This window comes from Penicillium hordei, assembly GCF_028827395.1.
Source record: "Penicillium hordei strain IBT 12815 chromosome Unknown utg000002l_segment0_segment0, whole genome shotgun sequence".
Classification (NCBI taxonomy): domain Eukaryota; kingdom Fungi; phylum Ascomycota; class Eurotiomycetes; order Eurotiales; family Aspergillaceae; genus Penicillium; species Penicillium hordei.
In genome coordinates this window covers 2,605,409-2,628,728 of record NW_026623143.1, presented here as the reverse complement: position 1 = coordinate 2,628,728, position 23,320 = coordinate 2,605,409, and the positions used below count along the sequence as shown (strand labels likewise).

Below are 23,320 nucleotides of genomic sequence, written 5' to 3'. Positions count from 1 at the left end.
GTGGTGAAATACGTTAGTTAACTATTTATAAGTTATTAATAATATAGGGCCGGATGAGGGCGGGCTCTTACCTGTCCTCCGCCCTCTAAATGTTTCACCGTACACACTGCGCCTTAATGGCATTCCTAAAATCAAGAATAAGCACTTGCTTAAACCCTTAGTTACTATCATATTGGAGTATAAACTACCAAAATACCTTTAGGGGCTATAAAGGATAAAGAAGTCCTTTGTACGGGAAACGGGATCCCTCGACTGGCCATGTCGGAGATATTATGTGACCGGGTCGAGCGGGGTTCGGAACCATGGTGCACTATTATCTTATAATATGGAAGCCCCCTGGATCCCCGAGGTTTCTGACAAGAATTAGTCTTGGCACATAGAGACAATACAATCCACTCCTCTCCGCCCCATTGTATCTTACCTGGTTGATAGGCCCTACACCTGCACACTATATGTCTTTACAGAAGCGTAGAAACGTTCTTTAAATTGATATTCTTTTATATATTAATAATGTAGTGTCTAATTGGCCTATTGACTATTTGAGATTAATTGATATACTATATATTGGTGTAGAAATTGGTGGTTGTAGTAAAATGTATGAAAAGTTTTTCATTTGGGTGATCCCTTTCATATAGGTGGTGGACCCTCGCTTGCGAGGGTTAGCAGCAAAGTCAAATAGACACCAAGCAGCGTCAAGCTTTCAAGTGGCTTAACTCCAATCAAAAGCAATGCTTGCCTCCCGTCAATTTCTACCCCCCACCTGTCTGCAATAATGCCCGCATACAATTTTCATCGCCTGCCTCTGCAGCATAATGTAACGGTAGCCACCCTAGCCTGTCCACCGAACTCGGATCCGCATTATACCGAAGCAGCTCCCGCACGATGGCGTGGTGGCCGCGCTGGACGGCTGTATGCAGGACAGTGGAGCCAGCTCCGTCAATGGCGTTAGGATCGGCACCGTGGTCAAGAAGGAGGCGTACCGCCCAGAGATGACCGTGAGTGGCGGAAATATGAAGGGGAGTTGTCCAGATTTTAGACCTCACTCCAGTAGCGCGGGCCGTGTCATGATCTCCGTGTTGGCTTAGCGGCCGTGTGGTCGTGTTCGTGGACGAGATAATTGTTGCTCCCAAGTCCTGTTGTGGCAGGAATTGTGGTTTGGTGTGAGCGTAGCAGTTGGCACATAGGCTTGGGGCGACTATGGTTATGGTGTAGCGTTAGATTGGATATGTAGACAAGAGAGTTGCGGATAGACCACGTACCTTTGATCGAGTTGGTAGAAATTAACGTGTCCATGGTAAAAGGGGAGAGACTTGATTGGAATTGTTCAGGGGTTGTCGGGTCAACGTTGCTGTATTCTGAGGCGTGTGGTGAGAATTGGACGTCGGGAAACAAATTCTCTGCTGACTTGTGGTCCAAACTGTGCTCTAGATCGGACGCAAAAGCAGCTGGGAACGGCAGGTATTCCTGCTCGCTGCTCTTTAAAGAACTGCTACTTCGGTTTGCCGTCTGCCCTGGGTGGCTTCTCTGTTGAGGTGGGGATTTTGAGCTGCTGCATTCGCTATTTTCCAACCATGCCCCTGCTCCCTTCGTACTGATTTTTGTATTTTCACCTATCCCACATTAGCTGGATGGTCTCAGAGACTATAGTGCGTACTGTACGATGCTTCCGCTGCGCAATCCTATTCCTCTCCCTCCGCCGCTCTAGTGCTAATTTCTCTTCCATGAAGAACATACAGTGTATAGAAAGGCAAGAATAATCAAATGTTGGTCAGTCCTGAGTTTTGGCGTTCACGGTTTCGTACATGTAACATGAGGACATCAACCTTAATATATGGTTAGGTTACTTATATACTGTCAGCGTGGCGACTAGTCCCCTGATCTTCCGGGGCGGCAATCAGCTCAGGCGAGCCAAGGATGATGTTTGTTCAAGCTGGCCAATGACTACGAGTGTCATTAATCCCGCTTGACTCACTTTGGAGCATCCATGTCTTTTTGGTTTGTTAAGCACTCAACTATAGATCGCTGAACGCTTGGCAACTGCCAAATCTGCGTTATGCGAATCTAGAAAGCTAACCAAGCCGGACCCGATAATCATGAAGCTAGAAAGTCTAAAATTCTAGCACCTTTCGGTAGTTCAAAGAAGATGCTCCAAATTTCGAACGGCTAACAACGTATAGGGCTTGCTAGCACCATTCTCAGACTCTCCGACTGAAATATTACGGCAGTAACTCTCTGACACAGTTATTAGCAAATTACGTAAACTAAGTAAAGATGTAACCATGTGTCTGCAAGGGAATTCACCTGCATTTCAAATCGCGCTAATACCAAAATTAATGGGCAATAGACTTCTCGGCCTAGCCCACGTTTGCCCCCACCCTGTAATAACCCGACCCGACTCAATACCTAAAATTTCCCCGTAAATTTATCACATCTATTGTTCCTATAGTAATTTCTATACGCAATGCCCTGTGACGGTTGGGCCTAAATGCTGCAAGCGCTTGATGAAGTAGAGAGCCCATGATGGGGCGCCAAAACCCGGGCTGTGATGAGGTCTAGGCCAGCACGCCCCGGCCCGGCCCATAGTTAGCATTTTCAGGCTCGGAAAATTAATTAATAAACTGTGAGAAGGGCCGCGGGAGAATAGTTTGATAGACTAGACCATGTAATATATTGGGTACAGGGAACTGAATCCTGGACCGGCGATTATCCGCCTAGATTAAACGCTACTGACATCACAAACCGAGACTAAGATGTGCTTCATAAAAGCGAATTTTGGCTATGCTGATCCTTATGAAGCGAGGTGACGAAGGTAGAGGGCGAGAAAGTTAAACCACACGCCTAAGCATTCTGTAGATCCAAACTTTAATATAAAACATTGGATCCTCCGAAGAACCCCCGATGCTCGCTTAATTGGCCAAGAAAAGCCTCGGAAGGGCATAAGAAGCCCTGCAATAGTCAAATATAGCTGGGCCACTCACAGCCAATCAATCCACATGCAAAAATATGCAAGGTTGGAGACACTAGTCTGTTCTAGTCCCCCTATGGATTCGAGTCGTTGTTGGATCCAGACAGGCAAGAAGTGAAGAAGAGGTGGGGCTGGAAATCAGGATTTCCGTCCAATCCGGCGGGGGAGGCATGACCGACCACATGGCTACACTTGCAGCTGCGGAGAGATTGCGCTCGTTAAAGGATCTCACTGTTCCCTCTCTGTCCCAGATTTCCACTCGTATCCCCTATTCATACACACCCGTCCGACCATCATGCCCACAGATCCCAAATTGACAACCTGCACCATCAACTCTGCGAAGAGGTGCTGAAGGTGCGCTGGAAGGATCCTTGGCAACGAGTATCTAGACCGGGCTATGCACAACGCCAAGTCTTTTCGACAAGGGTTCATTAGCGAGTGGGCCTGGGCCAACATCTGGAGGCGACTCGGTTTCGATCGGAAGCAGGGTAGTATTCCGAGTACATGAAACAATATAGTCCTCGGAACCCTCTTACCAGTTTTAGAATACTGGATAACACTGGTTAACTGGTGATTTGTCGCATGTGGTAGAAGAGGGCATAACATTGGCCAGAAACCGTGGCCGAACTCGGCGATGCATACCCCAGCGCGATCAACAACGGCCTCGTAGAAATCGAGATCAAGGCGGCGGTACCGCAGGCAACTGTTTGGTGCGGTACGCCTCCTCATGTGGACGATAGGCTGGCCATGGAAATTATTACCAATGATATAGCGGAGAAGGGTAAGTACAAGCGAACTAAAGCCGAATCGGATGTCCTACATCGTCTATCTATATCGCGGTTTGGTTGGTATTCTCTCGTTGGTCTTTTGGGGGAGTACATAGGCTAGCAGACACTCTAAATAGTATTGAAATTTTTCTCTTCTGTGCACTCATAGTCAGATCGTCTAGTAAAACGGCTTTGGATACGCTTGAAGTGACAGATGGAGTTGTACTTCAACTTGGCATTTCCCTCCCGTGGACGGGAGTGATCCCGGACCCACCCTGGCCGGTGTGTCCACCGATGGACTGTGGTAGGCGGACTACGGGACCCCTATACCCGCCCACTGGACATCTGAAGGGTGCCTAAACCCGCCAAGCGATGTTGACATCTCTACGATCGATGGTTGTATTGGAGTTTAGGCATGACAACTTCCAGTTCTTCGAGCTAGACCGTGGTTATGACACATAAGTGGGTTTAGTTTCAGTGAGCTCAGCCACCTTCACGGGGCAGGCTGTCAATTAGGAAAAAAGACTTTTCTTACTAATGTGAAAGTAGTTTAAGATCCCCTGCGTGGAGAAGGCCAAGTTCGTCAAGTTGAGCGGATATCCCGGATTCAAGAGCCAAACTCCACAGGCGGGGATCGTTTCCTATATGTTTCTGACGAATGTAATTACCACTTTAAGCTGACAAAAGTACACGAGCAGACTCAAAGCTTCGGGTTCCGCTCCACAGCTGTTTCAGAGCGGTGACGGAAGATCTCAAGTGGGCCCGATGACCCAAAGTTAGGCTGCAGACAGGAATTGTCATCCGGTCAAAGGGGCGACACTGAATGAAGAAATTAGTCGCTTAAATTCAGCTTGTTTGCCTCATAAATATTTTTATATTTTTATGTCAAATAGAGAAGAGTTGCCAAAAAAAGCAGTGAGAAACCACCGTTGTGTATTTTTCCCGTGAATCAGAATCCCCATTGCAACCCGCATCCCAAGTCATATTGTATTCCTTTTGCAACCATGTCCGACAACCCGAAATTTGAGGAGCTGCACAAACAGCTCTTTGACGAAGGAGTCCAAGTGCGGAGAGCAGTCCTTGGAGATGAGTATGTCAATAACGCGCTGCAAAATGCCACATCATTCACGATGCCTGGACAGCAGCTCATCACGGAATGGGCATGGGGTACTGTCTGGAAACGCCCGGGTCTAGATCGAAAGCAGCGCAGCCTTCTAAGTAAGTCAAATTCCAGCATGACCATGAGATATGGAGAGTGAGAGACCGAGGTTGCTAATATCTACTGGGGACATTCTATAGATATTGGAATCATCATTGCCCAGAAAGCATGGCTTGAGCTGGCTTTGCACACCCGGGGTGCTATAAACAACGGCCTGACAGAGATAGAGATTAGAGAGGCTGTTCTGCAGGCAACGGTCTACTGTGGCACACCTGCCGGTGTCGAGGCAATGATGGTGACTGAGAAAACCATCAATGAGATGATAGAGAAAGGCGAATATAAGCGCCCGGAGGTCTAATTTGGTGGAAACCACCTCATCTTATCATTTTAAGATGGAAATGACAAGTAGCTTGGAATCTTCATATCATGTGTGCTTCGTTCTGATTTAATGCTTCCATACGAACAACATACCACCCACTGGAATACGCGACATTCGTACAGATAAAAAAAAAGAAAAGTCCCTTGTTTGGATACTACTCTGCTCTAGCCGCATCGATTGTCAAGAACAACTAAATTTCTGATTCCACATGCATAGTCTCGGCATTTGCGAATATAAACTAGAGTTATGTTGCCATCACTCCGTCATGTCTACTCAAATTACCCTGTCAATTATCACCTCGTAGCTAGAAGCTATGTCTCAAGGGAAGGGAGTTGAGATCGTCGATTCGCAGGCAGCTCGTCATTCGAATTATGAGACTATTCCTAAATAAACTCTGTCCAACAAGTCGTTTCCAAACTCTTGTAGAATATTGAGTTGCGTATGCATTTCGGGCCACCGGAAGGTTTTTGGCGTCTCGTACGGAGTACTTACCTTTGATCTGCACTTCCGATACCCACACTGTCATACTCTGTATGCATGGTCACTGTCTGCATGCAAGGTCATCGTTTGGTAGCTTCATATATCATTATTGTTGCGAGATAGAATCCACCTTTTGCCCTAATGCGAAACAATGCGGGCCCAAAAAACGAGATTCGCCATCTGATTTCGTGGCTCCGTTACCCCAAAGGTAGATTGAAGGAGTGTGGATCCTGATCATTGCCTTGAGATCTTCAGTTCTCCAACCCTCATGGTGTCAATTTGCCCAAAATTGGACGGGATCTCGAGGTGTTTCATCATCAGAGCAGCCTATTTGCTGCTCATGTTGCGGATTATCGGTCTAGAATGCTGCACATGTCACGGAAGGTACCGTCCCTTAGTGTTGTGTCTCAATGGCAAGACCGACGATGCCAGCTCAAGGAAAACCTCAGTTGATGATCTGGTGTACTGAGAGGATATAAAAAGGGCTGTTTATCTCCGCTGCATTATATTCAACAACCTTCCAACGGGCCTTCCTGAAAACAATCGAGTATACGAAGAGATTAAGCACCACGATACCTTAGTTCTGCTGTCTCGCCTTCGAAAGTTCTACATCATATTTATCTCATCTAAAAGAAAATCACAATGCCCTCCGCCGTTCAGCTTACTGAGATGCACACCCATGTTGCCATTGTCGGTGCCGGACCTCGAGGAACTAGCGCTCTGGAGCGTCTTTGTGCCTCAGCACCCGAGTTTCTTGCCCCAGGGGCACGACTGACAGTTCATATTGTTGATCCATCGTCCCCAGGCGCGGGTCGTGTCTGGCGTACAGAGCAGTCGGATCAACTTCTGATGAACACAGTCACCTCCCAGGTGACCTTGTTCACTGATGATAGTATTATCTGCTCAGGCCCAATTCGTCCAGGGCCAAGTCTCTACACCTGGGCCGCCGATAAGATCCCCGGCCTTGGACCTGATGATTATGGAACCCGTGCCCAGTACGGCCAATATCTCGAATGGATCTTCCAAGAGACTGTGCGACAAGCACCACCTCAAGTGCAGATTGAGGTGCATCCTGCTTTTGCTGTCCGCTTGGATGACACGTCCTATGGCCAGCAAACGCTCAAGCTGTCGAATGGCCGAACCCTTTCTGGCCTCGCAGCTGTCATTCTTGCGCAGGGCCATGTCCCGCTGCTACTGGACATTGAACAACGAAAACTCAATGCTTATGCAGAGCTAAATGGGCTTCATCATATTACGCCCTCCAACCCGGCGGATGTTGATCTTTCAGTTATTGCTCCTGGAGAGAACGTTTTCCTGCGTGGTCTTGGTCTCAACTTCTTCGATTACATGGCTTTGTTAACAACTTCCCGGGGTGGTAGCTTCTCGGAAACTCCTAACGGCTTGAAATATCACCCATCGGGCAATGAGCCTCGGATGATTGCCGGATCTCGTCGTGGCATTCCATACCACTCCCGTGGTGACAACGGCAAAGGGGCATACGGCCGCCACATGCCCCTCGTCTTCACCGAAGAAGTCATCAACGCTTTCCGCAAGCATTCTGATGCTGGACAAGCTCCAGACTTCCTCCAGGATATTTGGCCTCTCGTGTCCAAAGAAGTGGAAACTGTTTATTACTTGACTATGTTGAAACACGATGGGTTGGACCATACTGACTTCCAGAAGAGGTTCCTGGAAACTGAGCCAAAGAGTCCGGAGGAAGCGCAAGTTCTTCGTGACTTTGGTATCTCGGAAGAGAAGTGGTGGTCCTGGGAGCGTATCCAGCGCCCACAGGGCGACCGGGTCTTCAATACTACCACTGAGTGGCGTGAGTGGTTGATCGACTACCTTCGCGAAGATGCCAAGGAGGCCGCACTTGGAAATCTGAACGGTCCACTAAAGGCAGCTTTGGATGTTATGCGCGATCTGAGAAACGAACTCCGACTCATCGTGGATCACAATGGATTGACCGGCGCTTCTCATCGGGAGAACCTCGACCGCTGGTACACACCTCTCAATGCCTATTTGTCAATTGGACCTCCTCGTCAACGTATTGAGCAAATGATTGCGCTCATGGAGGCGGGAGTTTTGGAAGTCCTTGGTCCGCGTCCCCAAGCAAAGGCCCAGGATGAGGCTTGGCTGGTCCACTCGCCTGAGGTGCCAGGCGAGCCAATCCGTGTTACCACATTGATCGAAGCCCGCTTGCCAGAGCCAAAACTCCGAAACACGGGAGATGAGCTTCTTTCTCATTTGTTCAAGACTGGTCAATGCCGCGCTCATACAATTGACGGATACGAGACTGGTGGTCTTGATGTGACTCAAAGCCCATACCATCTCATTGACACCCATGGCCGTGTGCACCCAAAGCGATTTGCTGTCGGTGTTCCAACTGAAGGAGTTCACTGGGTGACCGCTGCTGGTGCCAGACCAGGTGTGAACTCAGTCACACTTTGTGACACTGACGCCGTTGCCCGCGCTGCTCTTAGCGCAGCAGCTATCGAGGCCAAGATCACTCAGACCAAGATTGATATGAAGACATTTCCCCATATTGAGGTTGCCAAGCTCCGTGTCCATGCTTGAAGCGAGTATGGTTATCATGTGCGGAGGTAAATAGAGAGGGAAAGTAACGAGAAAAGCGAGCATATCAGGAATATTATGGAATGGAAAGGGAGAATGTAAATCGCCATAAATTTTCGATTTGATATCTCTATTTGTTTGCAGTTCAAATCAATGTTTGATTTCTAAGAGATAGCCTGATCTTATGAATACTATATGCGTTATTTCTTCAAAAACATATATCCGCGTCTCGAATGTTGGATTCCCGTTCATATCATCAACTGAAGCCCTAAATTTGTAGTAATGCACAATAAGTATATAACCGGCCCCTATAATTTATTTATTTTTCAAAAAAATACGGACCCTCGCAAGCGACGGTCCGCCACCCATATAGAACATTTTTTTCTAAATTTTATATTTTCACTTTGATCATCTACCACGCCACCAACAATGCCTAAAACCAATAAAGATATAGAGAGATTGCTTCAGCTGGCAATAGACTCTCTCTAAGCAACCTAAGCCTAATGTTAGGAAGACTACAGGAGAATTCGCTGTTCCCTGTGGCCGCCTTCGTCGGCGCTAGTAAGGTAGAAAATCGTTTTTTCAACGGTACCTAATAACCGGAAGCTTAGTCCTATATATAACGATATAAGGAAAGGAAACTAGATTCTATTAAAGGTTTCCGCCTTAGCGCGGTTTGTATTGTTTGTTTAATTGATTATAATAGGATCATATAAAGGATCCTATCTCAGGGATTCCTTTCTTTCCTTTCCTTTACTCTCTATTCTTAGTATTCTCGTTAGAATACACTCTTTTATTTAAGAACTAGCACGTAACAAACGAAGTCTGATTTTATTAGAAGTCTAGCTATTAGGACTAACTTCGAAGCGTTAATCCTCCGGAAGGCCGTCGAACTATAATTTAATAAAGACTGTACCTTTAAAAATTATATATAGAGGAGGGGCTATCTAAAAGTATTCGTATATTTCACTACTATTACCTATTTATAATTTCTAGATTATAAAACCGGCCTCCGGCTATAATATTCTTTCCTTATAATAACCTTTATAGTTATAGTTAATCCTATTATTAAACCGATCTTATTAAAGTTATAGATATCGTCGGAATCGATTATAAATTAAAATACTATCTTTTAAACTAGATTAAACTACTCCCTGATAATTTTAAGAGTCTTTATATTTCGTACGCTTATAGTTATACCGTTTCGAGTATTAGGAAGAGAGGATAGGATACCGTTTTATAAATTTTATAACCTAGTTTTCGCCGATCGAAAGAACTGGGGTAGTTGTATGCGCCGCTTGGGGTGAAATACTTTAACTATACAACATAACTAGGTCATTCCAAAACCATTAGTAATCACTGATAAGCGAGGTTATTGGTCTGGTGTAGTATATCACGTGATTTAGGTGGATTCCCAGACCGATGAGTTTTTGGCACAGGGCGGTGACCTGTGCTCTCTGACCTTATCATCCCACCTTCTGCCTTAGAGATCAGGCACCAATAACATCATCCCCCACCTTGGTCCCTCATTTTGGGCCAATAAACAAAAATAGGACGCTTCTTCTAAGAACCCCCGAGAACGTGTAGGAACAGGAATACTAAATCCGAAGCAACACGTATCTTAATAACCGATAACCTACAATTATCCGGGCTGACTCATCCTCTGATCCGATTCGCCTGAATAATACAAATCAGATAACGCCCAGTCTCGCTCAGTCTCGGCCGTCTTTTCTTGATAATCCATGTGGTTCGGTATCTTTCTTCTTCGGATCACCTCACTTTCTGGTAAATCCAGGGCCAAGTCCCCACTTCGTCATAAATCCCGATGGGCCGATATGTGTAAGCGGTACTGTTAAATACCTACTACTCCAGCCCTTCTTCCCTTCCCCTCTTCTTCTCGTATCCACAATCTTAACTTCAATCTCTATCTCTCTCTCTCTCTCTCTCTCATCTTCAATAACTCACATACTCAAAATGGCTACTAAGGGTTTCAACGCTGGCGATGCCTTCCCCCAGGACGTGACCTTCTCGTAAGTTATTGAGTAGTTACCTCTTTTCAATTGTGTCCCAACTAACAGACAACAGTTACATCCCCTGGTCTGAGGAGGCTGGCGAGATCACCTCCTGCGGTATCCCCATCAACTACTACGCCTCTAAGGAGTGGGCTGACAAGAAGGTCATCCTCTTCGCTCTTCCCGGTACGTGACCGCTCTTTCAAATTTTTCAATTCACCCCCCCACCCTCGCCTCTTTCCCTGCCGCCCGCAAGGTCCTCACGCTGACCGCAACTCTGCTCTACAGGTGCTTTCACTCCCGTCTGCTCCGCCAACCACGTTCCCGAGTACATCCAGAAGCTCCCTGAGCTCCGCGCCAAGGGTGTTGACCAGGTCGCCGTCCTCGCCTACAACGATGCCTACGTCATGAGCGCCTGGGGCAAGGCCAACGGTGTCACCGGAGATGATATTGTATGTGATCCATTACCCCTCCATTCAACCTCTGCCAAATCCTCTTCCTCAACAAACAATGGACTCAATTAACTGACTTCCTTTTTTTTTTAGCTCTTCCTCTCCGACCCCGAGGCCAAGTTCTCCAAGAGCATCGGCTGGGCTGACGAGGAGGGCCGCACCTACCGCTACGTGATCATCATTGACCACGGTAAGGTCATCTACGCTGCCAAGGAGGCCGCCAAGAACAGCCTCGATCTCTCCAGCGCCGCGTCTGTCCTCAAGCAGCTGTAAATTCACTCGTTTGAAAATAGATTTGGGTAAATGGGCTGGCGCATTGTTTCATGGGTGATTGGGGAGTCGGACAGCGGTATTTGTATGCAAATATCCAGCCCGGTTTCTCCCCTCTGCCTTCCGGTTTTCCGAGTTTTTAGATCGCCCTGTTACTTGCTCTGTTGCCTGAAGAGTGAAATACATTTAATGAAGCCACGAGTTCATTCTGTCTATTCTTTGTTGTCTTTACCCGAGTAAATGGTAGTTGCCTTAAGGTTGATTTGTTGTACAGCCTAGGTACAGTCTTAGAACTATACCTCGTCGTTTTGATTGGTGCGCTGCTATTATATTGGACTAGTGCTGAAGGCCAGTGCCACTGTCCGTGCTCAACGCCTCAATGGAGATCTAGATCGTCAGCAAGTCGATTGCCAAGCATCCAAACTGCATAACAAACTGTAAGTGGTAACATATTCAGACATAATCAGTAGCTCCTAACAGAGTAGTCCACTATATTGTACTTCGTAGGCCTTGCATCGGAATAAATGAAGCCCGTGGTATACAGCCTACTTCACAATGGTCAATTATATGGATAGTGTCAATCGTTGAATTCCATGGATCAGATTATCCAATTAAGTTGTTAAAAGTTGAAAGTCCTTCCCAGAAAGCAATGGATATACGCAAACCCATAAAACACCGTTCAACACCAACCTCGAAAAATCAAGAGTTCCTCAACTTCGATGCCACGGTGACAGATTTATTCTTCTTCTGATCTTCTTTCGTCCGCAAGCCACGACTCAGCCCACCGCCGAGACCACGCGCTAGAGATGCAAACGGCGATGAATCCTGCCACACATCGAAATCGTGTTCGAGTTGGCCAACGCCCTTGGGGGACGGTGCCTCTTTTCGGGCGGGAGCCAAGGCAACGGGCTCAGATTGTCGGCGATGAGAGTGTTTCGCCTGTACAATACTGTGATGGGTAATGGGTGCATACTCTTTGGGGCCAGGAGATACTGGTTCCAGCAAAGGCATGGGGACATCAACGGCAATGTGCTCGGAACATTGGCAGCCGCATCCTGTTGGACAGGTTGGAAGGGAGTTGTGTTGATCTTGGTGGTCGAATGGGCTGTCGAATTTGTCGGCCGGGCGAAGGAACCACCGCTGATGGCAGTCGAAACAGCTCACATGCCCACAGCTCAGACAGGGAATCAGCATACCGTCGACCACCTCGCCGCAGATAACGCAAGGCAGTCTGGTTGGTAGTGGCTGCCGGGGTTTGCAGTTAGGGCATCGACGCCCTGATGGTTTGCGCCGGTGTCGCTTGGAGGGGGTATTCGGGACTATGGGTTCTTTGTTAAAGATGGAGAGTTGCAACGCGTGACCGCAACTGGCGCAATGGCGCTGGAAGTCAAGAGCTTTGGGGGTTGGCTCCAGCTGTGAGTCTTTCAACGCGGTCTCATCTGAGCCGGTACTGTTCCAGTAATGGCTTGAAGTCAAGTCGTCCACTCGATCAGCCACGGCTCCAATCTTTATCACTTCGCTTTGCTGAACGGGAAGATCCCAAATCGATAATAGATTGGCATAAGCAACGCGGTAAGACCGGTACAACAACTCCTCATCATCTCTGTCAAGAAAAGAGTCTTGCGCTGGTCCATCACTTTCAAATGCACTTTGGTTCTTGAATGTGACCTTGAATCTTGCAGGTGGTGGTGTAGGCTCAGGTGCGTGGTCGCTTTCAGTGTCGGATTGAGCTTGTGACTAGAGAGCAACTGAGGTTAGACAGCATTTCAAAATAGGATTGATACTACTCACCACTTGTCCGGTTGCCACACCCGGGCTGTTTTGAGGAGTCGGCTTTTTCTTTTCCATCCTGCTTGTCGGTGGGGACGCAGATGACGGTCCGAATGTGAATGAACGAGATAATGAGGACGCTAACACTGATCCAAATCCAGATCCACTTCGTGCCTGGGATTGCTGGTCAGGCGATGCAGCCATGGAGACATTGTGGCTCGGATGTTTTCGGTGGTCAGCAGCGATGCCTCTTGGACGGGACATGAATGGAGGCGTAGTGCCTGTGGAATATGGGGGAGTAGAATCGAGACGCCAGATCTCACTAGACGAGCGTGCTGATGTCTGGGGCGCGGGCATAGCCTGGACCTCTTTGAGGACAGACGAAGCTGCCGTCGCAACTGGTGGCTTGGTTGGAATTTTGGATGGGACAGGGGAGAAATCCAATGAGAAACCCTCTTTCCCGGGTGTCTTTTTAGCTTGCTGATTCTCTAAAAATCCCTCTTGGTTGGCTTCCAGTAGCACGCATGAGAGCATTGCCACCATTTGCACATCGCCAATGCGCTCAAAGTGTTCGAAGAGAGCAGGGACAAGCCAATGACTGCCAAGGGGGTGGTCGCCCCAGCGAATAATACTTCCCTTCAAGTCTCTATACAGCCCATCTCTTCCCAACCCACCAATTCCGCCCCCTTTTTCGTGTGTACGCTTTTGCAACAGCCCTGACTCAGGCAAAGTACCGGGACTTTTTCGGACATGCAACACTAACTTGATCAGACCCCAGATTTGGGCTAATTCGTAGCAGCCAGCGTCAAGGGCAACAGCCGCGTTATGGGCGCATACATCTGTTCCTTTGCCACAGATGCGATATTGACTCGCCAACTCCCGCTTGACGGGTAACATATCACTCAGGTTATGAATTGAAACGATATTCTGGAGTGCCTCTGATTTGACTGTGGCTCCACCTCCAGTCGATCGCTGAGAATTATCTGTTGATCGCGGTCGGTGGATGCCATAGCTGCCGGCACTGCGCCATGTCTGAGGTGCTGGGAAACGTGTTGGCAGCCCAGAAATAACGTCAGAGGAGCCCGAAGAGCTCGATGTGTCTGAGTATGACTCGTCCGAATCGTCCGAGGCACCATCATCTGTGCTTGTTATCGTTCCCATATCGCGTGGGCCGGGTGAGCTGGTATGTAACCGACCGAAGCCTTCAAAAACTTTATCGCCTCTAGACCAACGAGTCATCTCTTTGAAGCCCATGTTCTCAAACAACTCGGCTGATTTATCCTTCTTTGGTTTCGGCGGGAAGAAGCATATGAGGCGACCGTCATTAGCCCAAAGCGCTCCGCATACCTTGGCCACAGGCACCATGACGTTAGCATTGACAGGGCGGAGTAGTTCAGAACTCATCCCCAGCTCTTGGCTTTGGGTCATGCCGACTTCATCCTCGTCACTGGATTCCCCCTCTAGTTCACCGTTGATAGGCGACTTGAGGGTATCGCCAGTTTCACCCAATATCCACGCAATGCTGTCCTCCAGGCTGCTTTCGCCTAAAAGATACCGCACAGCACCTTCCAGGCACCCTCGATTTCGGGACATATAGGTTTCAGCAATTGTGCGTAGTTCAGCGGTAGTTTTCGCAGCCCACTCATCGGTGACAGCTGCCGTCTTTTGGAATGCAAAGGTTGGGATAGCAGTCTTGGGATAGCTCATTGGGAACTTGATATCGACTTTCAAGAACAAGGAGGCCCCATCGGCACCCCAGGGCCCGTTGAGAGAGATGGAAATCTTTCTTTGTCGGACATCAACTGAATCAAATGCCACCTTAGTGAACTTTTCACCGACCTGACTGATTTCATCTCCTAATGTCTCAATATCCCAGCCTGAGATTTTCACACCGCGCATCCAAGCAATTGGATTTGTGTCCGCTCTTAAATTTGACCTTGGTTGCATGCCAACTCGATCAACATGACCTCCCTTTATCCAACCCCGGGCGTGAGGAACAGTAATGGCGTTCATCCCAGTGCCTGCCGCAGTATTCTGGTTCTGATGCCCAACAGAGGACGCCACGTCAACGTCATCGAGATCCAAATCTGAATTCACATCGCGGAAACTCCGGTATATGGCACCAAGCCGTGTCACGGTTCGTGTGGAAATAAAGGACTTGCCCTTTTCATACCCCACGCGCGCCAGAATCTCAGGGTTAACTTTGTGCAAACGAAGCTCCCTGTCCGTTCCCCACGTAACAAGTTGATATTCGCGATGGTCAATGCCATCCGCTACCCCTCCACGCGGTCTCCACAAGAACTCTTTGACTTGTCCTTTGTGCCCGGGGAAGCTATGTACCAAAGGCAAGTCATCCTCTGGACTTGAGCCCTCTCCAGCTCGCCGGCTGTAAAGGTGAAGATCATTGTTGCCTCTCTGTGGCATTGCAAGCATACCCCATCCAAACGGTGTATTGCGTGCCCGCCACACGGGGAATGGCGTGTGAATCTGCTTCTCTGGGACATCTGAATCAGAGGTGTAGTCCCAAAACTTGATGGTTCTATCTAAAGAACATGTAACTAGAGCACCGCGTCGAACACGATTCCAGTCAACTCCATAGATCTTGGTGTTATGTGCTTCAATCGATTTAATTGGATATGCGCCCATGCGGTCATCCCAAATCCGAAGGAACCGGTCATGAGAGCTTGCAATGACATGAGGGTCTTGTCGATTCCATTTTACCTGAGTTGCACCAGTAAACCAATCCGAGAATGAAACCGCTGGCCGCGACGGAGTACGTAAATCCCAGCAGTGCACAAAGCTGTCCACGGAACAGGTCGCTAGGACATCTGGGTGGAAAGCTGAGAAATTGATATCGGTAATTGCTCGAGAGTGGGCGTGAAGCACAATTTCAATGGAGTTCTGCCATGTCTTCATGGCCAAATTCCAAACCAATGCTTTCTGGTTGGATGTACTAACAACCCACTGATCGCGTGCAGCGAATGGCGACCATTGGACATCAGCTACCTCCCATGGTGTGTGGTGAGGGAGATACCGCGGTGGAGAATATGGCGAGTCTAGGTCGATGACATGTAGACCCTCCTTGGACGCTAGAACGACATCCCGTCCACAGGGGGATATTGACATAGAACCTACCGGTTGCTCTACATGAAAGGAGCTGTCCTCTTCAAACGTCGGGCTCTCCATGGCCGACGTAAGTGGCCTCGGTTCCATCGAGCTAGACATGGTGACTGTGATTGCCGCTCTGTTTAATCTCCGGTGTTCGTCGGGCCGCGATCTTGCAGGAACCGGAAAGTCAAAGGTCTATCCATGCATATAACACAAGACCATATGTATTAGGTAGTTATGTACCTGTTCCCATTTTCCACAATGGCATCCGCTATTCTTGTTTCATGGTCGAAGATGACTGCTATATCATCGACATGTCGCGAAGACTGGAGAGTTGGGTTACGATAATGCGATAAGGACAAGGGCGGTGCTGTGGCTGTGGATGTGGCTGTCACTGCATGATTATGACATCACATGATCTCGTATACGGGACGCGAAACAACCCCGCCATGCAAGAGCCCCTCGGCCGGTTACGTCGAGATCTGGATCTGTTCTTTTTTTAGTTGACTTGCCCTTTACTTTTCTCTATTGGCTTTTTCCGATTACATATTGTGGCCCTACCCAACGTCCAAAGTGTGCGGGTTCCTGGTCTTTTTTTTAGGAATAGTCTCCTCGTCTGAAATTACTAAACCAGGTCTACACGCGTGTCGATAAGCCGGTTCGCCATGGCTTTACCCAAGAGAATCATTAAGGAGACAGAACGTCTGATGGCAGAGCCGTAAGCAGCTCATCTCGCTCAAAAAGTCCTTTGCATAGTAGCTAACATGTTGTGCTTGGGTTACAGTGTTCCAGGCATTAATGCTGTGCCCCATGACGATAACCTCCGCTATTTCGACGTCTCAATTCACGGACCTGCGCAATCTCCATACGAGGGTATGCTCGCGGTACCAAGATCCTTATGCCCAATTGAAGTACTAACCTACTTTCTGCAGGTGGTATCTTCCGACTTGAGCTCTTCCTGCCAGACGACTATCCTATGACCCCACCCAAAATCCGCTTCCTGACCAAGATCTACCACCCCAACATCGATCGTCTGGGTCGCATCTGTTTGGATGTCTTGAAGAGTAAGACCCAATACGATTTGTTCTCAAGCTGCGAATATCTAACCATGTTTTTTAGATAATTGGTCTCCAGCTCTCCAGATTCGTACCATTCTACTCTCGATTCAAGCACTGCTTGGAGCCCCGAATCCCGACGACCCGCTCGCCAATGACGTTGCTCAGAGATGGAAGGACGATGAACCTGCTGCGATCCAAACAGCAAAGGAGTGGACTCGGACACATGCTATGACCTAAGTCCGTTGGTGTTATGTGACCATGAAGTGCAGGACAACCCTTTCTATTTGTGATAGCAGGCATTGAATTCCAAGCGTTTGTTATTGGGCAACCTTGTTGCTTTGAGTAGGATTCCATTATCTGCTCCTCCCATTACCCTTGTCTCAAGTTATTCTAGCTTTTTCTAGAAGGCGTTGTAGAGAAACAACCTTGTCAGGCGCGTTTAGCTTTAATCATCCGTTCATACCAAACATAATCTAATGTAGTTCAGCCACTTACAGTCTCCGGATTGGACTGATTGTTAAGACTCACATCTGTTTGGCCCAGGATGATGTTAGGGATGTTGTATGTAAGAGCAAACCGATGTGTTTTTGGATGTTCCTTTTTAAATGTGTACCAAGATCGTGAAGGCTTGAACCAGCGTACAGAGCACATTTTAAGTATAACCAGGGGACTTGATCTATTCCTAATTTCCAACTCTGATAGAAACGGCCATTGAAGAAGAGATGTACTCCAACCGTGTATGTGTAGACTGAGTTCACATAATTGCATATGAGGATGGTGCTTGAGCCACTCCACCACGAAAAGCTTCCACCTGCATATGTGGTCCAGATTAAAAGGAAAATCGACTTCATCGAGGGCCAGGAGTAATCCGTCGACGAAAATTCCATGTTCCTTGCGTTTTGTCGTGGATTTCTCAGAAAAGGAAGGTGAATTTATGTAACTTCAAGTATTTTATCATTTCCACTTATAGCGATGTATAGTTGGAGGTAGAGACTAAATAATAAAATGCACGTTACGCAATTATCCCGATCAGAGATCGTAAGGTATTGGAAGAAAGAGGCATATCATGTGACCTTATCGATAAGTCGACCTGGAAAGGGCAGAGGCGGTCACGTGTCGCACTTTAGCGAGCGCCCGCACCACAATTGGGTCAGTAACATCACCGCGATCCACGATTTACGACAACCACTCAACGCCAACCGACCCCCGTCAGCGCATCTCCATCCGTCAAGATGCGTACTTACGACGACGCCTTCAGCGGCCAGAAGATCTACCCTGGCAAGGTGCGTTTGCAATTCCCGTCGTCGCTTTTGGGAGGAATTTGTGTGCGAGGGAGCAACGGCCTCACGGATTCGACATTCACACTTCGATATTTCAATACCGTCACAATTGTCGCTCTTCGTACTAGCCGAACCGCCGCACATGAATTCCGCCGTCCTTTTATTGCTGCTAGAAGCTAATCTTTGATCTTCAATGTTTTAGGGCAAGCTGTTCGTCCGTGGCGACAGCAAGATCTTCCGCTTCCAGCGTGGAAAGTCCGAGTCCCTTTTCCTTCAGCGCAAGAACCCCCGCCGCATCGCATGGACTGTTCTCTTCCGTCGCCAGCACCGCAAGGGTATCTCTGAGGTCGGTCGCCCCTCCCCTTGGATTATTGTTAGATTGTGTGGAGGCACAAAAGGCCGAATCGAATGGTGACGCAAACCATGAGACGGAGCAAGAGGAGGAATTATCACGTCACCATGACTCAGATCAAATAATGGAAAATGCGACTACAGATTACTGACCGGGTTATCTTTTTGGATATATAGGAGGTCGCCAAGAAGCGCACCCGCCGTGTTGTCAAGAACCAGCGTGCCATCGTTGGTGCTTCCCTCGATGTGATCAAGGAGCGCCGTTCCCAGCGCCCCGAGGCCCGTGAGGCTGCTCGCAAGCAGGCCATCAAGGACGCCAAGGAGAAGAAGGCTGCTTCCGCCAGCGCCAAGAAGGCTGAGAAGGCCAAGACCGCCGCCGCCAAGGGTGGTGCCCAGCGCATCCAGAGCAAGCAGGGTGCTAAGGGCTCTGCTCCCAAGGTCGCCGCCAAGTCCCGCTAAATTTCTTTATGAAATAGTTGGGAATGGAGGTGTTCGGATAGGAGCAGCGCTGTGACGGTTGCGATATGATGGAACTTACGGGCACCGGAGCTGGAGTACTGTCTGTGAGGACTGGCCTTGGGCCTTGACCTTGTTTCTGGAAATACTTTATGCAATACAATTTCATGCAGAAAAATGGGAACAAAGGAATCAAAAAATGAATCCCCATGCGAGTATTAAAATTATGTTCTTACCCAACCTCCAGCAATGGAACGTTTCTTGCTTTTCCCCCTGGGGATTCATGTCCACCAGACCTACTCATGAGTGGTTGGATATGTCCCAGTCGGTTATTGCCAACGAAGTAGTCCAGATTCGGGCCCCCGATCTATAATTGAATTTCATGTGTTGATTTGTTCTAAACCTTTGACGTTGAATTTACGAGATGGAACATTTTTTCTGGCATTTTCATGACCTAGACTGTTAAACTGAACTTTTCTATTCTGACTAGAGGATGATCTTCCAAATCGAATAATGATATATAATTGTCATGTCTCATGCACATCTATACTTAGACCATCTAGGTCTCCATCCCCGCGATGCATTGATTTCAAACTCTCGAAGAAGCAGAGACAATACAAACAACATCAATAGTGTTACAAGCTCAGATGGGATCGCCACAATGGCTGAAGCACCATCATCATGATCACGATTGGTAGACTAAGCACTTCCCACCCCTAGGATCTCAGGGTGCGCAATTGAGTTCCAATAGTGGAGGGTGGATGCAAAATCCTACAAATGCCCCAGTTGCTCCTTGTGATGTGCCGGAAGGCCATGCTAATCACGATTGACTAGGGCCAGGTGCAACCCAACCCCGTTCTCTCAAATGCAACAATTGTATGGTTTGCGCAAGTTTATCGTGAACAATGACGCCTCGCCAAATCCTCGCCGGACTAAGTGACCGAAATGATCCAAACGCTATATCAAACAACTGGCATGAACCAGGAGGGGAGGAAACAAGAATCAAGAAACGCTCAGTAATAATGCGCCATCTCGAGGCCAGCGCGCTTGAAGCCACACTTGACATAGAAACCCTCATTGACTTCGGAGCAGTCAAGAATGCTCTGTAAACGAGTCAGCAATGAACGATGACACAGAGGTATAAGAACACATACCTTGTAGCAGCCAACCTGAGCAGCAACAAAATCCAAAGCCTGGATAATTCTCAAGCCAAGCTTCTTGCCCTGCTGGTTCTTCTCAACGGCAATGTCTTCAATGTGACCAACCATACCGAGCGAATGAATGAACTTGCGCTCAACGATCAGACTGCCAGTTCCGACGACTCGGTCCGCACCATCGCAGATTACGAGCATGTAGTACTCATCATTGCGCGAGGTGATCCAATCGTACCGCTGGTTCCACGCTTCCTCAGTAATTTCGCCAACGGTTGTCAGCACGCGCAACACGTCCAGGTAGCCGCGGTTGTAGTCTGAGCGGCGCATGGGCCGGATGGTGTAGTCTGTTGGCAGGAGAGAGATCACTTCGGGGGAGATGAGGGTGGGGGGAAGAGGGGACCGTCGGTGACGGGATCGACTGCGGTGTCCACTGGTGTGACGGTTGAGCTCATGATTGGCTTCGTGGCTTCGGGGATTGTGTTGCTTGCAAGGGCGTGTGCGGTCATTTTGGTGGTTAGAGTGAGAGTGTTGAAGAGATTGAGGGTCGAGTGCGGGTTGTTTATCAGGGGCCGGGGGTCGCAAGGGAGATCGGCGGACTTGGATTTGGTAAGTCAATTTGTTTTGGGTGAACTTTAATATATAATTGAGGAGTAATACAAGAGTTTCGATGCAGAAAAGAAGAAATTTTCAAGTTGAGAAATAAGTACTTGACTTTGAAGGGTTCAGGTACGGCCCTGCAGGTGAGACACCGCCACTAAGGGGGGCTTTTCTATAAATACTCTCCATACCAAGGGACGACTAGTGGATTCTTTTTTTGTTTCTCACGGGCCTTTTCTCAGTATAATCTGCTTATTTTGCATTGGAAAACCTAAGGCTATTGAAATATACATATTTATATTAGAATGATCTCAACAACTCCAATTCGCAAGTGTTCTTGATCGGCTTGGCGGTCGAAGATGCTATTTATAACACCAAAAGAAGTTAGGATCTACAGCATATCTACAACATAACACAAGGTGATTAAATATAATATTCTTTTCATTGTACATATCCTATCGGAAATGGTCTATAATATCACAGGACAGCATTGCTGTTCATCTATTTCAACTCCTTGGGAGCCAGCATCAGCTCGGGGCGGACATACTGGTCGAACTCCTCCGAGGTGAGAGCCTTGAGCTCCATAGCGCTCTCCTTCAGGGTAAGGTTCTTCTTGTGAGCGTTCTTGGCCACCTTGGAAGCCATGTCGTAACCAATGACAGGGTTCAGGCAAGTCACGAGCATCAGACTATCATACAGTTAGAATTTGCCATCAAAAAGTAAGGGGAGAGTTAAGCACATACCTCTCGTTAAGAAGGGAGTTAATCCGTGACTCGTTAGCCTCCAGACCCTCCACCAGGTGGGAACGGAAGCTGTTCATGCCATCAGAGAGGATGCGCACGCTGTGGAGCAGGTTGGCGATCATCACGGGCTTGAAGACGTTAAGCTCGAACTGGCCGTTCATGCCACCGATGGTGGCAGCGACATGGTTACCCATAACCTGAGCGCAGACCATGGTGAGGGACTCGCACTGGGTGGGGTTGACCTTTCCGGGCATGATAGAAGAGCCGGGCTCGTTCTCGGGCAGGCTCAGCTCGCCCAGGCCGCAGCGAGGGCCGGAGCCCAGGTAGCGCACATCCTGGGCGATCTTGAACAGGGAGGCGGCCAGGGTGTTCAGGGAGCCGGAGGCCTCGATGATAGAATCGTGGGCAGCCAGAACCTCGAACTTGTTGGGGGCGGTCTTGAACTCGGTGCCGGTCAGCTTGGTGATCTCGGCAGCGACAGCCTCGTCGAAGCCCTTGAAGGTGTTGAGACCAGTGCCGACAGCGGTACCACCCTGAGCCAAGAAGCGCAGGTGGGGAATAGTAGCCTCGACACGCTCGATGTTACGGTCGAGCTGGGCGACGTAACCAGAGAACTCCTGGCCAAGAGTAAGAGGAGTGGCATCCTGCAAGTGGGTACGGCCAATCTTGATGATGTGCTCGAACTTGTCCACCTTCACCTGGAGGGCATCGCGGAGGCCCTTGAGCGAAGGCAGAAGAGACTGCTCGAGCTCGATAACGGCAGCGATGTGCATAACGGTGGGGAAGGAGTCGTTGGAGGAGGCGGACATGTTAACGTGGTCGTTGGGGTGAACAGGCTTCTTGGATCCCATGGTACCACCGAGGATCTCGATGGCACGGTTGGAGATGACCTCGTTAGAGTTCATGTTGGACTGGGTGCCGGAACCAGTCTGCCAGACGACCAAAGGGAAGTGGTCCAGCAGCTTACCCTCGGCGACCTCAGCGGCGGCCTGCTTGATAGCCTCACCAATCTTGGGGTCTGATACAAGTCAATAACCTAGCGGATATCTAATTTCCGCGAAAGCTTCACATACCGAGGCCGTACTTCATGTTCACTTCAGCAGCAGCACCCTTCAGGATACCGAAGGCCTTGACCACCGGGGCGGGCATGCGGTCCTGGGGCTGGTTGATGTCGAAGTTGCCGAGAGAGCTGTATCCATCAGCGACCTCATTCTTGTTTTCCATTGTAACGTATTGATTCGACGGGGCGTCTTACCGCTGGGTTTGCGCACCCCAGTATTTGTCTCCAGGGACCTGTTGAGGAAATCATTAGCTCTATACGGCACCATTGCTGTGTCAATAATCACTCACCTGGATTTCACCAAAGGCATCGCTCTCGGTACGAGCGTTAACAGACTAGATCACATCAGTTTATCGGAATTTGTTTGTCCGCCGCGCTCCCAAGACAGCATACCATTTTCACGGTAGTTCCAAAGGCTCGCTTGTTGGAGAAAGTGTTCAAAGATTGAAGGCGGGGGAACTGAGCAAATTGACGGGTATTAGAGCTCAGAGACCGGGTAGCAAAGGGCGACAAAACGGTGCGAGCTGCGGGGGTGGCTCTGGCCGCACATGTCAAGGTGGCCATAGAGCGCACCGCGGCTCGGGAGGAAGTGGGATTCATTGTGCGACAATTGGGTTGTACCAAAGAAGGTATACAAAGGCTCACACCAAGCTTCTGAGGCTTCAATGGGAAGTGAAATCAAGGG

At 48.7% G+C, this 23,320-nt stretch overlaps 9 protein-coding genes across 9 annotated transcripts; 5 read left to right on the top strand and 4 right to left on the bottom strand.

Annotated features, from left to right (window-relative positions):
- Positions 1-749: 749 nt before the first annotated feature.
- Positions 750-1,293, bottom strand: N7537_004294 (ankyrin repeat domain-containing protein; the record flags this gene model as incomplete). Its single annotated transcript, XM_056895351.1, has 2 exons — positions 750-1,195; positions 1,260-1,293. 2 exons carry the CDS (start codon positions 1,291-1,293, stop codon positions 750-752), a joined length of 480 nt encoding a protein of 159 aa, XP_056755099.1.
- A 3,443-nt stretch (positions 1,294-4,736) lies between these two features.
- Positions 4,737-5,249, top strand: N7537_004293 (uncharacterized protein; the record flags this gene model as incomplete). Its single annotated transcript, XM_056895350.1, has 2 exons — positions 4,737-4,950; positions 5,032-5,249. The coding sequence occupies 2 exons, from the start codon at positions 4,737-4,739 to the stop codon at positions 5,247-5,249; spliced, it is 432 nt and encodes a 143-aa protein (XP_056755098.1).
- A 1,143-nt stretch (positions 5,250-6,392) lies between these two features.
- On the top strand, positions 6,393-8,327 carry N7537_004292 (FAD/NAD(P)-binding protein; the record flags this gene model as incomplete). Its single annotated transcript, XM_056895349.1, has 1 exon — positions 6,393-8,327. One exon carries the CDS (start codon positions 6,393-6,395, stop codon positions 8,325-8,327), a length of 1,935 nt encoding a protein of 644 aa, XP_056755097.1.
- A 1,971-nt stretch (positions 8,328-10,298) lies between these two features.
- On the top strand, positions 10,299-11,061 carry N7537_004291 (peroxiredoxin family protein; the record flags this gene model as incomplete). Its single annotated transcript, XM_056895348.1, has 4 exons — positions 10,299-10,354; positions 10,410-10,522; positions 10,625-10,788; positions 10,882-11,061. 4 exons carry the CDS (start codon positions 10,299-10,301, stop codon positions 11,059-11,061), a joined length of 513 nt encoding a protein of 170 aa, XP_056755096.1.
- A 696-nt stretch (positions 11,062-11,757) lies between these two features.
- On the bottom strand, positions 11,758-16,053 carry N7537_004290 (Mtc5p; the record flags this gene model as incomplete). Its single annotated transcript, XM_056895347.1, has 2 exons — positions 11,758-12,795; positions 12,850-16,053. The coding sequence occupies 2 exons, from the start codon at positions 16,051-16,053 to the stop codon at positions 11,758-11,760; spliced, it is 4,242 nt and encodes a 1,413-aa protein (XP_056755095.1).
- A 449-nt stretch (positions 16,054-16,502) lies between these two features.
- Positions 16,503-17,231, top strand: N7537_004289 (E2 ubiquitin-conjugating protein UBC13; the record flags this gene model as incomplete). The annotated part of the gene is made up of 4 exons (XM_056895346.1): positions 16,503-16,654; positions 16,721-16,809; positions 16,869-17,000; positions 17,056-17,231. The coding sequence occupies exons 1-4, from the start codon at positions 16,602-16,604 to the stop codon at positions 17,229-17,231; spliced, it is 450 nt and encodes a 149-aa protein (XP_056755094.1). The 5' UTR covers positions 16,503-16,601.
- Positions 17,232-18,126: 895 nt separating this feature from the next.
- On the top strand, positions 18,127-19,297 carry N7537_004288 (60S ribosomal protein eL24). Its single transcript, XM_056895345.1, has 3 exons — positions 18,127-18,277; positions 18,477-18,620; positions 18,803-19,297. Exons 1-3 carry the CDS (start codon positions 18,227-18,229, stop codon positions 19,082-19,084), a joined length of 477 nt encoding a protein of 158 aa, XP_056755093.1. The 5' UTR covers positions 18,127-18,226; the 3' UTR covers positions 19,085-19,297.
- Positions 19,298-20,094: 797 nt separating this feature from the next.
- On the bottom strand, positions 20,095-20,741 carry gup1 (glucosamine 6-phosphate N-acetyltransferase; the record flags this gene model as incomplete). Its single annotated transcript, XM_056895344.1, has 3 exons — positions 20,095-20,184; positions 20,236-20,579; positions 20,636-20,741. The coding sequence occupies 3 exons, from the start codon at positions 20,739-20,741 to the stop codon at positions 20,095-20,097; spliced, it is 540 nt and encodes a 179-aa protein (XP_056755092.1).
- Positions 20,742-21,333: 592 nt separating this feature from the next.
- Positions 21,334-23,235, bottom strand: N7537_004286 (class II fumarate hydratase; the record flags this gene model as incomplete). Its single annotated transcript, XM_056895343.1, has 6 exons — positions 21,334-21,520; positions 21,576-22,593; positions 22,649-22,764; positions 22,831-22,868; positions 22,926-22,970; positions 23,029-23,235. 6 exons carry the CDS (start codon positions 23,233-23,235, stop codon positions 21,334-21,336), a joined length of 1,611 nt encoding a protein of 536 aa, XP_056755091.1.
- Between the last annotated feature and the right edge of the window lie 85 nt (positions 23,236-23,320).

Excerpts from the sequence above, each read along its gene's own strand:
- N7537_004288 (XM_056895345.1), top strand. The coding sequence starts at position 18,227 with ATGCGTACTTACGACGACGCCTTCAGCGGCCAGAAGATCTACCCTGGC. Across the intron at positions 18,278-18,476 it reads AGAAGATCTACCCTGGCAAG|GGCAAGCTGTTCGTCCGTGG; the intron begins GTGCGTTTGCAA and ends TCAATGTTTTAG. Across the intron at positions 18,621-18,802 it reads ACCGCAAGGGTATCTCTGAG|GAGGTCGCCAAGAAGCGCAC; the intron begins GTCGGTCGCCCC and ends TTGGATATATAG.